The following is a 15,285-nucleotide window of genomic DNA, read 5'->3' as shown; positions in this document are numbered from 1 at the left end:
GACAGCTGGACAGTGAATAAGGAAGACCAAAGAAGGATTGATACCTTTGAATTATAGTGTAGGCAGAGAGTATTGAATATACCATGGACTACCAGAAGAATGAACAAATCTGTCTTGGAAGAAGTACAGACAGAATGCTCCTTAGAGAGAAGTATAGCGAGACTTCATCTTATGTGCTTGGGACGTGTTATCAGGAGAGACCAGTCCTGGAGAAGACTGTCATGCTTGGTAGAGAGTTAGGGAAAAAGAGGAAGACTCTGAATGAAATGGATTGACACAGTGTCTCCAACAATGGGCTCAAACATAACGATTGTGATGGCGCTGGACTGGGCGGTGTTTCGTTCTGTTGTACATAGGGTCGCTATGTGTAGGAATCAACTCAAGGGCATCTAACAACAACAGCTTTCTGAGTTGTAGTGTGCTAATAACACATACCCACTCACTAACACTCTTCTTAAAGAGCTACTGTATAGTTCACTTTCTTCTGATTTTAATGTTAGGTTGTATATGTTTATTATACACATACATGATACAATACGTTATATTGGTATTGGAGTTTTTTTTAGTATTAAGTGATAATTACCAGTATATTTTTTAGAATCTTTAGCGTGTTACTTCTACCCAATAAATTCTATTTATGGAAATAGCCCTTATTCTTTCCTCAATTTGTTAAGCACTATAATCTGTATCCCTCACTCTGAATTTGCAAAGCAGGGCATCAAATTAGAAGATTTTAGCACAGAAATGAGAAGTACATATTTTTTTCTTTAAAATGGTAGCTATATAAGTATAAATCTTTTAATTGTCCTTTTTTTTTTCCTGGGTGTTCTAAATAATAGATTCTTTATACAATTGCATATGTACGAGTGGATGAACATACCATGGTGATCCAGAGGATTTTTGTCAAGACTGGATAAACCATGTATCACATTGATTGTAGAGGTTAGTAGATTTGGTTTCTTAGGATATGTGCATTTTTTTGAAGTAACATTTACAAATGCGTAGATTATCAGGTGGCACTTTCCTAACAGGACCTTTATGAGATTTTCTTTTTTTTCTTTCCTAGTTATCCTGAGTCAGGGAAGCTCATGGTAGTTTGTATATGCCTGAAGCCTCTATTCTTTGTAATGATAAGTATAAATTAAAAAAAAAAAAAGAAAGAAGAGAAAAAGTTAAAACTTGATGTTACTTAGCAGTGTGCACAAAGGACAAGACGAGTGCTAGTTTACAAATAGCTTTGTCTTCTGCATCACAAAACTAATTTTACATGTTACAGAAATGCTTTTGTGAAAGTAGTACTTTATCTGTGAAAACGTAGTATGTAGATAGTATGTAGAGGCATAATCATGCTAACTGGATATTCCTAATTCTGCTATTTTGACGTACTGTTTGTAGGGTTGCTATGAGTTGAAATTGCATTGGGTTTGAATTTTTTTTTGGTGATGGAAAAGTCACTTTGACTTCATTTCGTTCTGAGGCACAATGGGAGCATGGTATCAGTTTCATTCTTGGATGATATTAGATGGTTCTTTGATAGAAACTCTGCATGTTCAACTAGTAATTCTCTGATACAATATCTAGTGAGTACCTAGGACTTTGTAGTATCAATCCAGAGGTACATTTTCTAGCTACGTACTGATTTAGCCCCCCCCACCCCCCGGCATTTCTGCTGTGTGTATCTTAATTCATTTAGGTGAAAATTTGAAGGATGACATGAATGAAATTTTTTAGAAACCACAGTTCAAATTTAGAATAAATTTGGGGCTATTTTTGCCATTTCACTTATCTTTATTCTTTAGGTGTGTAGAGAAATGGAAAGTTGGGAGGTGGAAAGAATTGTCTAGAAGAAAAACGAGGACATTGTTTATTCTCTCCTAGATTCTTTTGGTCTTAGAGCTTTTGGGCCTGTGAAAGATGTATTAATGTCATTGTGATGTATTACCCTTTTAAAGGCAAGCAGGTCAAACCACACATGGTAGGATTTAAATAGCAGTTTAAAAAAAGAACATTCTAGAGTTTGCATAGCCACACGAGCATTGTCCTTCTAAGTAATTAGCTGCTTTGGGCAGACCTTAACTATGGTATGTTTAACTTTTATGCAGTCTGAACTCTTTTGTAGTATGTATTATCTCCCCTAGACTGGCTTTCATAAACTGAACTGATCCTTCTGCTTCCTAACACTGATTTCTAACTGGGTGTCAGCCAGCTTCTGTCTCTGGGGTAAAGGGACCCCCTGGGAGGTGGGAGCGATTGTCGGCGTCAGTGCATCAGGAGTCTGGCACTTATTCATTAAAACTAGGGTATAAACCAGGGCTGCTGTCTCCTCACCTGGCCCAGCCCTGCCACACTACCCCTGTGACTTCCCTTCACACGTGTGTGTGTGTGTGTGTGTGTGTGTGTGTGTGTGTGTGTGTGTGTAGGGAAGTGGGAAGGGATATAAGGACACATGCCCCTCTTGTAGTTTATGCTGGGTTGGTAGGGGCCTTAAAGTAGCCCGCATGCATATGTAGAGGCTTAGGACTTCTGAAGTAGATGGGGAAGAAAGATGCTTTTCCCCTTCCCTGCTCAAAGGTTCTACTGACTAGTGCATCCTGATGCAAGAGTTTCTAGATTGGGGCATTGCCTGGGCTGTAAGGGGAAGACTGGTAGGCTGGGGAATCTGGAGATGGCATGTCTGATTGCCTTAGCTGGGGTGGGTGTGTTGAGGGGAGAAGGTGCTAGCAGAGACTGCATCAGCAGGGAACTCTTGATCAGGGTCTCAGTGCCAGCAAAGGTTTTCATCTTCTGGCCTCTTGGAACGCCCTGGCTGGAGGGAAGCAACACCCACTAGAACCACGATGGATTATCTCTTTCTTCTCCCAACTCCTGAGTTATAATATCTGTGTTGACTGCTCATCTGACATCCTCCTTTTAAGCCCATTTATTTTTAATGAGTTCCTTAATAAAAGGTATGTTGAGGATGGATGACAAGCCTGTATTTAAAAACAATCCTAGAGGCCAAATTTCTAGACTTCAGTTCCTAGAGAAGCATCCTGCTGGCCTCCATTGGATTTTGCCAGGTATTAGAGTGGCTTTTAGTGAATTGAAATGGTATTTAGGAATGGGTAGATGAAATAGAATTTAGTTACCAGTAAGTACCTAGTTAGATTTATAATTCTGAAAGAAACGTAATCGATTGTCACAGGATTCATGTACCAGAAAATGTTTTCAAGTGTCACCCAGCCAGGGCATCTTTATCCTTCATAGTTTTAGCCTCAAACTCCTAATTGCAGAGATTGTCAAAGTCCAGAGGTGCTCATCCCCTGCTTCCAATTTTTGTGAATTTCCTGTGATTTAGTTCCTTATGTTTTTCTTAGCTTCTGGGCTCCCATTTCTGAAAGTGCTGCTTTGGTTCCACTCATGTCGGCCTAGACACGAAACCCACTTGTTTCACTGGTTTCCGCAAAAACAAAACAAACCAAAACCTATCTTTTTGAGTATTTCAAGAGTTAACTTTTGAAGAAGTGGTGAGGCAGGGGAAAAGGCCTTGCCACAGAGTATTTGGTTTTCTGCTGTTTCTCTCCATCCTTTTTTTTTCCTCTCCCTCTCCTCGCTGCCTTAGCTGTCATGCCCCCCCGAAGCCCTGAACAAGAGGTTCTGCCACACAGTCAGACCTTTTGGAATCTCTCTCTCCTTTTTTAAACCCCCAAGCACTTGTCATGTTATTTAAAAAAAAAAAAAAAATTCAGTCTATTTTCCAAGAGATTCTGGTGTCAGGTGTTATAAATTGCCACCAACACCCTCCTTTATCCTTTGCTAAAGATGTTAGATGTAGAAACTTCTACATAGCTTGTTTAATGCACAAGGAATTACTGTTTCATTCATTCAGCAGGTAATTGAGTAACTGCTCTCTGCAAGACACTGAGTTAAGTGCTGGGGGGACCTGAGAGTATATGGCTTCTCAACTTGAAGAGCTCTAGAGGTTAGAGGTGGATGGAGATGATTGAGTAGGCAGCCAGGTGAGTCAGATTCAAATCATGCCTCAAGGGAAGGTAAATACCAGGAGAATTACAAAAAAGGTCTGTGGGAGTCTATAGGGCTAGGATCCTGTGAGGGTGGGTAGGGGAAGGGACTCTGTAGAGCCAGTGATATTTGAGCTAGACCTTGAGTGGGTGGATTTGGTTGTGTGGAGGTGAGTGCAAGAGTTTAGGAGAGTATTCTGGGTTGAAGAACTTGCTTGACCAAAAGATTAGGGCCAGGAGAACTTACTGTACATTTAAGAAGCTGTTGTGTTTTGGATGGCTGTTGGGGAGTAATGGGTTATGTGGTTGAGAAGGTGTCTTGGTTCTGGATTGGTTTACTCTTAGGAAGGATTCCCTCTCTGTTGTTTTCTTTCTACATACAATTACCATATACATATGAGGTAAACCTGGGCAATGTTGTTATCTCTTTCATTTTCACTATTTATGCCTATGACCACCAAGCCCTAGCACATAGTAGGCATTCAGTAAATACTTGAATGAGTGATTAAGTGATCTAGCTAGGGAGTGAGTGCTTCACAGCGAAAATCAAAGGGTGCTGGGCTTTGAAGGAGGAGGAGAATTTGGATGGGCAGGGAGAAGGAGGTAGGTGAATTGCATTTGGCACTTTAGACATTAACTTCTTACTATGAATTAATAAGTACTGAGCTTTCTCTAGTGTTGTGTTCTGGCCTTTCAGTTTGTACATTTTTCCATTTTGTCATAAATGCTGTCGAAATGAGACCAATTCTTACTAACCTTTGGATAGTCTCTCAAACAGGGCTCCCTGTATATAAGATGTAGTATGTATGGTATAAGTGCCCTATAGAAAATAAGGATCATTGTTGTAGACAGTTGCATGGTGTAGGCAAGGATCCTTAGACTAAAGGTCAGAAGACTCTTGCAGTTCTTGCACTGCTGCTAATTACCTCTGTGCCCTTAGAGGGGTCTTCAACAATCGTACTTCTTATGTTAAACCATCTTTCAACCCTCTGCAGTTCTGTAATTCCAGCACAAATCTTTTCTCTGTACAAATTTCAAAGTAAAAATTTTTTTTTCTTGACGTGAGTGGTAGTTAGATGAGTGTTTGTAATAATTAAATTGTACAAATTGTACAAATGTTCTGTTCATTTTTCTGTGTCTTACTTCACAATGAAAAAGGAAAAAAAAAACTCACAAGAAACCAGGTTCCTATATGCCTCCTTATGCAAAAAAAAAAAAAAAAAAAATTCTGGATGGATCAAAGACTTAAATGCAGAAAGCAAAATCATAAGCGTACCAGGGAGTCCTTAAGGCCATCTACCCCCAAATTTGCTGATTCTCTACGAGGACTCATAGGACTTAGTATATATATAGGCATACTCATGGTTAAGATTTTAAGATTTATTTCAATGAAAGAATACCAGGCAAAATCTGAAAAGGAAAAGGCACGTGGGGGTGAAGTCTTGAGGAAGCCAGGGGTAAGCTTCCAAGAGTTTTTGCGGTGGAGTCACGCAGAACACACTTAATTCTACCAGCAGTGAGTTGTGACAGCTTGTGTGAAATGTTGTCTACCACGGAAGCTCATTATAGACTCTGTGTCCAGGGGCTGATGACATGGGAACCCACTGACTAGCACATACTAAAACTCCAGAGTCCCAGAAGGAAAGCAGGTGTTCAGCATAAACCATGCTGTTTGTATAAACAGTTTAGGCACAGTGAGCCACCCTTATCAATTCTGGGGATGGTGGGAACCTACCTCAAATCCAAGTTTCTGTACAACATACTATTTTTTATAATCTTGGAGTAAAAAAAGGCATTTAAGCATAACTAGAAACTCATAAGCCATAAAAGGGAAGAACGATAAATTTAACTATATTGAAAAACTTAGATAAGGGAAAGAAAAAAATACTGGCTTCTTGTCATCAATCTTTATCAGGTTGGTGTGTTCAGCACAAAGGGCATCCACCAACTTGATACCCAGGCTCAGCACAGTTGGAGGCAAGCAAGCACACAAAGACCAGCTTGGTGCTTGTCTAAGGGTTTGGCAAAAAAAAAAAAAAAAATTTTTTTTTCCCCCCAAATTCCTGTGCTAGGCCCTTCCTGGATGAGAGCTGTCTTCAGCACCTCTTGTAAAGCCACATTAGCGTCTTTTATCCCTCCAGCAACAGTGCCTTCCGGGGCCACGGTGGTGGGTTAAGGGTAGAGCTGAAACTTGAACACACCTGGGCTTCTAAATCTGTGCAGATGAGCAGTGGCAGAGAAAGAGCCCGAATTAAAAAAAAAAAAAGTAATTCATTTGGTTTTAAAACCAGGCCTGATTGGGTATGAGGCTGTTTGTAATTTTTGTTTATTCCACTTAGTGTGAATGCTCTTATGCTTTCTTGTATTTTATTATGAATATTGCCGTAGACCACGTGGGATGTTTGGGGTTGTGTGGAATGTGCAGTGCATACACTATACTATCTCAGTCTTTCCTTGTATTTCATGACCTTGGCAGTCCTGGGGAGTACTGGCCAGGTAGCCTGTAGAATCCCCTGATCTGAGTTTTTCTGTTGTTTTACTCATTATTAGACTGGGGTTATGGGTTTTTGGAATGAATACTGTAGAGGTGAAATGCCCTTGCCACATTCTATTAAGAGGTACAGGATATACACATGACATCATCAGTGATGTTAGCCATCATCACTTTGTTAAGATATTGTTTCTTACGGTTCTCCACTGTAAAGTTAATGGCATTCCCTTTCCCTACACTGTTTTTTGGAAGCAAGTCATTAAGCCTACTCTACCCTCAAGGTTGGTGGGGTAAGAATTAAGCTTCATTTCTTGTAGGATTGAACACCTATGTGTATTATTTAGAATTCTATAAGAAAGAGCTGTCTCATTTCCCCAATTCATTTTTCAGTCATCTGTATCACTGTGGACCTGTATTTATTTAATACCATGATGTGTATTTTGTTGCTCAAATTTGGCCATTAGAGACTCTTTCAGCTTGATTCTTGTGTCCCTTTGACTTGCCCAGTACTCCGCTTCCTTTCTGGCACTAGAGGATGCTTCAGGCTCATCTTGTATTTTCCGTGCAGTAACCCTAGAATCAACCATTTTCCTAAGGAACTCTGGTTCATTTTATTGAAGATGGCATTTAAAAACCAAGATCTGGGTGCTGAGTTTGCTAGTTGCTTCTAGGGTATCATTGCTTCTAGGCCTTCTCAGTGAACAGAGCTAGCTTCTCTCTTTCTCTCTGTGTGTATATACATGTATGTATATACGCACACAGATACACACATACTGTTTCCTTTAAAAATTATTATGGAGGATTTCAAGCCTATGCAAAAGTACAAAATCATAGTGTCTGTCATTCAGCATGAACAATTACCAATTAGTGGACAATATTGGTTTTATTTATATGACCCCTGCACACTCTATTCCCGCCAGTTTAGCACCTAAAATATGAACAGTAATTATTTAATACCAAATATTCAGTCAGTTGCATTGGTTTGATGTGTTGCTTAAGTCTATAAATTCCCTCGTTACCTCTGCCTTTCCACTTTTCTTACCTCTTGCAGTCTTGCAGTGTATTTGAAGAAACAGGGTTGCTTGTTTTATAGTTAATCAGAGTTTGGTTTTGCTGAGAACATCCTCATGGTGCTGTTTAGCATGTTTCTATCACAGTGGTTTTTTTCTTGGTGGAAACTTGTTCCTCACTTTTCTTGTTAGGTAACCTCAACATAGTAATGGATGGTGATTCTGTCTTTGAAGAAGCTTTTATCAGTAAGATGGTTTAACAAAGATGTAATTGTCCTTGGCTTTTGATTAAAGTCCTTCTGCCTTGCTCTGATTGTTAGGTCTCCAAGGCACCTTCAAAAGTTTTATATCCTTCCTAGTATTCAGGTCACTTAGAAAAACTGTATAACCTTGAATGTAGGATAGAATTTTGTTATTCTTGGCATGACCAGGACAGTTGTGAGACAGTAGAATTAGCCAGTGCTTAACAGCTGTGTCAAAATCATCTGCATACAGGGCCAGCTATGGTTAAATCTCTGATTAAAGGATTTGTGATACAGAAATAAAGGGTTAAACTATAAAAATTACCAGCCTTGGTTATGTTTGATTTGCTAGGTTCTTTTTTTTTCTTTTTTGTATTATAGATCAACTTGAACGGGTCTTTTTACGACTTGGCCATGCTGAAACAGATGAACAGTTACAGAATATTATATCTAAATTCCTTCCTCCTGTTTTGCTCAAACTGTCTAGCACTCAAGAAGGAGTAAGGAAAAAGGTAAGTATGTTGGGCTAGTGGGGGGAATTGTGGTGAATAAATGAATATATATTATGAAGTGATTTTTTTGTTCTCATTGTTGCAATCTAGGTTTACAATGCTTAGTATGACCTTTCTAAATGAAATAAGTCTTAGGACCAGCTTTCATGGTTTGCTTAAGTAGCTTTTGTATGCTTAGCACAGGTGCATTTAGCACTAACTCTACACTTGGTATCAGTGCCCGATATAAATAATTAAGATAATTATTCTGGAATGTATGGAGATGTGATCTTCATACATTCCAAAATAATTACGGCTTCCTGGATGTCTGCCCTGAGAAGGATTCTGTGTCCTGATTTGAGTTCATTGGGGAGATAGTATCTTTATGAATGTTAATTTGTATAGGAAGGAATGGGATGTTCTTGTCCTATATTTGACTGTACCATGTACTGGCTCAGTATCCTTGGACCAGTCACTTCACTTTGCTGAGCCTTTACTTCCCCATCTGTAAAATGGGGGTGACAATACCACCTCACCGGTGGTTATAAGAATCAAATGAGATAAAGAATGCAAAATGCTCTGTATAAGTGCCTAGCATATAGAAACAGCTTGATAAATGTCAGCTGTTATTGCCATTATTCATTTAACAAACATTGATTATAGACTTGTTTTCGTTTTTACACTTCACCTATTTCATTGCTACTGCTCCAGATTCCTTTGAGCTTTTGCTGTCACTTTCCCTGAACATCCGTCTAGCTCTCCTTAATGCCTGCTTTGAGGCTAGAGCATATATATGTTCCAGAAGTAATAGAGAATAGTGCAGGCCTGGCCCTCCAGTAGTATAGGTGAGGCTAAAAATCTAAAGCCTCAGATGAGGCTTCCTAAATCTTATTTTCCAATGCTCGGTTTCCTCCTTAGCAGATAATCTGACAGTAAGATTGAGGCTGTTGGATATAAGCCTCTGTATCTTCTTTTCTGTCCATGGGAATTGTCAACTTGTCAGCTTCTATTTTGGTCTTCTTTTCCCCACATGAAAGAGAGGAAGGTTGTTACTTCTTTCTTAAAATTCTTCAGTTGCATCAGTGGATCTTCGGAATAAAGTAAAAATTTCTTAGCATTGTACCTGAATTTCTTTTATAATCTGGGCCCTACTTTTATCTCTTACCACTCCGGGCTTCAGTCAGATGTGATATGGCATGGACTTTTGGACCTCTGTATCTTCTTACAGCAGATTCTGTGCTTGAAATTCAGGACTTACAGTAACAGGACTTAGTGTTCCTGTTATTCCTCCATCCATGAAGTCCTTGATTTGGAAACCCACAGTATTTTGTCCATTTCTCTCTTTGTGGTATTCATGGTGTGTTGTAATTATTTGTTTACAGGTCTTCCTCTTGAAGACTGTGCCTCAGGCTAGGCCTATCTTAGAACTCAGCTTTGATTAAGTGAAGGACATTGTAAAACTAAATTCAGTAGTAAAATCCTGGTACAGGGATTCTTGGGATAGTGTTAAATAAGACTCTGATATTGTATACTTTCTGGGATGTCAAATTTAAACATCCTTTAAAAGAGCCAAGTAGCCACTATTCACTAAAATAAATAATATCTGAGAAATGAATTTGTTTTAAGATATCCTTGATAAGTTGAGCTCATACCTCTCTGTGTTTTAGGTAATGGAACTGTTGGTCCATCTGAATAAGCGTATAAAAAGCCGCCCCAAAATACAACTGCCAGTAGAGACACTGTTGGTTCAGTACCAGGATCCTGCTGCAGTTTCCTTTGTCACAGTGAGTGTTATCTTGAAATATTTTCCACCTTAAAGTAAGTTTTCTTTCATGATGTTTATTAGAACTTATCAATATATTGACAAGCTTAAAATTTGACTTTAGAATACTTCTAATACTTTTTTCTTTAAATAACACACTTTTTCTACTGAGTACCGATCCAAAGGAAATACCGCTTTTAAAGGAAATGGTTGGACTACGATAATGAATGACTACTTGCACTGGAAAAAGTAATGTTAGTGAAATGACCTGTCAGTTTATATGGGAGCAGTTTAAATAGAGTGAAGAGGGATTTGTAGCATGGGCATAATGAAAGATAACGAAGAAGAAAAAAAGAGGTAAAATGGCAAGAAGAGATATGAAGGTTTCAATTAAAAAAGTATTCTGAGTCTCTGATGTGTGTATTCAAAGGTTATTCTGTTTTAAAAGTGGAGTAGACCGAGGCTGCTAAGAAACATTCCTATTAAGGATTTTGGATCATGTTGTTGTTTTCAGAAAATTAAACGTAAAAAATGTTGATGCTGTGTGATGACAAGTGATGTTCTTTTCCTGACCCTTGTAGTTCCTAGCATGGAGGTAGAATCTCTTGGGTCTTATCTAACATCTAGAGTCACAAACCTTTGGAACCACCTGCTGGTCCTGATATCCTGTCTGTGCTTGCTGGGGACGTAGAGCTCTATTATAGATGTTCCTTGCTTAAACAAATAGAAACATTGTGTGCCAGTAAAACTTTGCCTAATAAAATGTAGTGAAAGGAATAATCTTATAAAGCTTATTCTAAAATTAAGAATCCTTTGTAAAAGCAAATCATATTTTTATTTTAAATGTGTAAATCTGGATATGCATTTATGGGTTTGCTTAAAATGAGCCGTTCTCATGGATTATAGTGATACACATACTTCCACAGCACACGCATCCCTTGGTTCATCATCCATTGACATGGTCTTAGAGTTGAGGAACATGGAATGTTGCCGTGTACTTCGGTGGTTTTAGTAATTGACCAGTTGGGGATGGCAGCCGTGGGTTTAACAAGCCAGGCTCCTCCTAGCTTGTAAGGATTAATGCAGCTGTGGGAGAGCTGATGCTAAGGCATGATGTGTAGGTTTAGATAGGTCAAATGAGTACTTTCTTCTTCTCGATGATAGGTGATTGCATGTATGAGCACTTTAGATTAGGTCACACTTCCTTATATGAAGCCCATCTTAAAGCAGGCATTTTGAATAAGTGGGACTGGAATTCTTCCTCCAGCATATGGTAGTTGCTCAAGTAATCAATGTGTAGAGAGAGGATGATTCATGTTTGTGAGTTCTTTGTTACAGCCATGACTCCTTAAATTATAAACCATATGTTTTCATTGAAATCACAGAGTATTTCTTTTACACTCACTTGCTTTTTTCTTATTGCATTAGAATTTTACTATAATTTATGTTAAGATGGGCTATCCTCGCCTGCCAGTAGAAAAACAGTGTGAACTTGCCCCAACGCTTCTTACTGCCATGGAAGGGAAGCCTCAGCCGCAGCAGGATAGGTATGGTTTCCTCAATTATCTTACTTCCCTATCTGCAGGATTCAACAACTGCCTTTCAAAAGTGGTTCTGCACAGTTGGTTTCCCTTAGGCAAATGTGAAGGCTTGGGTCCTTTCAGCTGATAAATAATTGCACCTTTTGTGGTCCCTGAGAGTTACTGTTCTGTTAATGCTATTATAAAATTTCTCGATGTGAATGCAATTGAAAAATGTGCAGAGCTAACCCAAAGGTAGTATATTTTTGGTAGTTATTTTGAAGCAGCTAATTTTATGTAATTGCAAAAATTAGAATTACAAAAGGCTTTTCATGAAAACATTTCTATTTTGGAGGATATAAAGTTTCACAGCACACGAGAAACACAGCACTTCTTTGTATTAATAATATGGACTGGAGAGGTGAAAGGGTTTAGCCTTTCTAGGTTTAGCCAAAAGTTCTGCATTTCAGTTCTTCAGTGATGAGATTCATTTTAATGAGTACAGAAATCGTGGAGGAAAGAAAGAGATAAATAATGTTTGTAGTTCACATTTTAGAGCATATTGTTTTTTAAAAGAAAGATAATACAGATGTTTACAAGTAAAATTAATAAACATTACAAGCACTGTCTGAAGTTATTTTCATGTACTTTTTAAGAATATCAAAAAGTAGAGTGAAAGAAGGAATTACTGAAGCTGTGTTACTTCAGTTTACACAGTAGGAAACTCTATGGGGCAGTTCTACTCTGTCCTATAAGGTCGCCATGAGTCGAATCGACTCAATGGCACTGGAGTGTTACTCAAAATATTGACATTGGTTTTTGATTTCTTTAGATTTAGAATAACTTCATTTTAATTAACTGTATAGGAAGGAAAAGTTTAACTGAAAGGACATATTATAAATTGAACTTTACCTAAGATTTAATATAGAACCTTTTATGGTAAATTGGATATTAATATTGAGCTCATATTAGGTGCTTTTTTTTTTTTTAGGTGAGCCAGATTGGCTAAATGCCAATTATCAATCAATACACTGCCCTTTCAATAAGAAAGAAATTTAGATCAGTCCCTAGATAAAAAAGGGCTTTGTAAATTAAAGGTATTGAAAATGGATGGCTCTCACTAAACTACCAGTTTTTTTGTGTGTGATTTTTGCTTTGTCTGTTATTTGCATGTATAAAATCTTGTTTTTTAAGTAGTTGCAATAAATGTAATTGTTTTTTCAGCTTAATGCATCTTTTAATACCAACCCTTTTTCACATGAAATACCCTGTTGAATCATCAAAATCAGCTTCTCCATTTAATCTTGCCGAGAAACCAAAGACGGTGCAGCTGCTTTTGGACTTCATGCTAGATGTCCTTCTGATGCCTTATGGGTAAGTTAAAAAATAACAAAACTAACCCACCTTGTTCTTAATTGCTCGTACTTTGTGGTGACAAGTACTGTTTTCAGTGATCCAGCTCTTCCTTGTGTGTGGGTGGGTCTCAGGTCCTCAGCTGCAGCCCTGACCCCCTCTGAGCTCCGGCAACGCGGCTTGTTGGCTCTATTGGGGGCAGAGCTGCTGCTGTGGTTTCAGACTCAGTCTGTCCAAGGTGAACTCTGTCTTTCCCCGTAAAAATAGTTCCCCTTCTTTAATTACCATCAGTGCTATGATGACTCTTCTACCTAACTAGGCATATAAGTGTGAATTATCTCCAGCTTTTCTCTTCCTTGTTGCCACAATATCGGATTAATTACCAAATTCTTGTTACTCCTTGTTGATGTGTCCTGGAGCCAGTCCTACTGCTGCCATCTAGTTTTGTCTTTTTTGAGCTCATCACGGTGTTTTTCTTACTGGCTACTCTTCAGACCTTTACTGCAGAGTTTATTTAAAAAAAAAAAAAAAAATTATTGTGATAGAATATATATAAGGAGCAGTGGTGACACAATGTTTAAGTGCTTGGCTGCTAACTGAAAGGTTGGCGGTTTGAATGCACTGGCAGCTCAGAGAGAGAAGACACCTGGTGATCTGCTCCCATATAGATTGCAGCCTAGGAAACCGTATGGGGCAGTTCTGCTCTGTCATAGAGTCCCTGTGAGTCGGAATCAACTTGACAGCACACAACAACTACATATGTGTGTGTGTGTGTGTGTGTGTGTATGTATTAAAAAAACAAAAAAATTGCCATTTTAACTATTTTTAAGCTTACAATTCAATAACATTGATTACATTCATTATGTTGTGCAACCATCACCACTATCATTTCCAGAAGTTTCTGCTCACCCCAAATGGAAACTCAGAATCCCTTAAGCAATTACTTCCTATTCCCTGCACTCTCAGCCCCTGGTAACCACTAATAAAATTTTGTCTCTCTGCCTTTGCCTTTTCTAGATATTTCATGTAAATGGGATAATATTTGTTCTTTTGTGTCTGACTTATTTCACTTAAACAGTGTTTTCAAGGGTTGTCTATGTCTTAGATGTATCAGAGCTTCATTTCTCTTTATGACTGAATACTACTCCATTGTATGTTTATCTTTTCATCTGTTGATGGACACTTGGGTTGTCTCTACTTCTTGGCTATTGCGAATACCTCCGTGAACGTCGGCGTACTAGGGTTTCCTTTTCTGAAAACACATATCTTACCAGTTCATACCTTAAAATCTTAAGACTGTCATTTTCACCCATAGCATACACTTACGCATTTCATGCATGCTTATGCATCTTTGCGTTTTTTAAGAGAATACAGTTCTCTTTTTTTAGAATGCTTTCTCATTTAAAAAAAAGAGAAAGAAAGAAAAGAACAAACCAACACTTGGAAAAAGCCCCTCAAACTAGTTTAGATGTCACCTACATGTGCCTCTGACGTAAATTTTCTGCCCTAGGCTGCCTTGATTGCGCTCTCTTCCCAATCTTCATAACGTTGAAAATGCACATATTTATGTTGCCCTTTGTGTTTTTAGCGCACCATTGACGTCTGTCTTCTCTAATAGATTGTGAACTCCTTGTCGTTAAGAGCTGTTTTATCTATTGTAGGGCCTTGCTATAGTGCCCAGGCTGTGATCTGCCTCCAACTTACTTATTTTCTAGGTTGTCCTGCTGCCAGAGGGATTTTCCTCAAATGCTGCTTTCATCATGTTTCTCCCCGATCAAAAATACATGCTACAAGCTTGGTCTGTGGGGCTCCTTATCATCAGCCCCTCAGTGCAGACATAGCAGCGTTCATGCTGAATGATTTCTTTACCCTCCGGTTTGCTCTTCTCCTTACCTTCCAGTTGGGTCACTTTATTTTGTGGCCCGAACATTTCATGTTCACGCTCACCACTTCTCTCATTCCTTGTCTTACGTCTCTGAAGTTTCTTTGTCATCTGATAAAATATGTTGTCAAATATTGATACATGTGTGCTGTCACTGCCTCAGCTTGTTCCTGATGGCAGGGACTCAGTCTTACACTTCCTTGTATTCCTTTGTCTTCTGCTTAGCACAATGTTTTTCGCAGTATTAGATGTTCAGTAGGTATTGATTGATTGACTTAATGTCACCAGTCTTGTTATAACTTAGAAATAAATTAAAACCTCCTCTTAAAAAAAAAAAAAAAAAAATTTTTTTTTTTTTTCTCTTACATTTGTTAAATTAGAGGAGAGCCAAAATTAGCAGGTGATGATAGCTTTGGTAAGTAAACCTTGAAATCCAAATTTACTTTAGGAACATAATGTACTCAAGCCAGTGACTCTTCACATTTTTCTTACTAATGAGAACTTGCCTTGTTTACTTAAAAATTTAAATTGAT

The 15,285-nt window shown here is 38.4% G+C and overlaps 1 protein-coding gene across 4 annotated transcripts in view; it reads left to right on the top strand.

The window, feature by feature from the left end:
* ECPAS (Ecm29 proteasome adaptor and scaffold) overlaps window positions 1-15,285 on the top strand; it is a 97,561-nt gene that overhangs the window by 10,734 nt on the left and 71,542 nt on the right. For 2 of the 4 annotated variants that reach the window (XM_049895225.1, XM_049895227.1), the window contains exons 2-6: window positions 840-942; window positions 8,126-8,256; window positions 9,903-10,019; window positions 11,426-11,544; window positions 12,742-12,891. In XM_049895225.1, coding sequence (XP_049751182.1) covers window positions 921-942; window positions 8,126-8,256; window positions 9,903-10,019; window positions 11,426-11,544; window positions 12,742-12,891 — 539 coding nt within the window. In that variant the 5' untranslated portion in view covers window positions 840-920. The remainder of the gene's footprint in view (window positions 1-839; window positions 943-8,125; window positions 8,257-9,902; window positions 10,020-11,425; window positions 11,545-12,741; window positions 12,892-15,285) is intronic. The other 2 variants (XM_049895224.1, XM_049895226.1) reach the window with 1 other exon arrangement.

This window comes from Elephas maximus, chromosome 9 (assembly GCF_024166365.1).
Source record: "Elephas maximus indicus isolate mEleMax1 chromosome 9, mEleMax1 primary haplotype, whole genome shotgun sequence".
In the NCBI taxonomy this organism is placed as follows: Eukaryota; Metazoa; Chordata; class Mammalia; order Proboscidea; family Elephantidae; genus Elephas; species Elephas maximus.
This window is presented reverse-complemented; position numbering and strand designations above follow the sequence as displayed.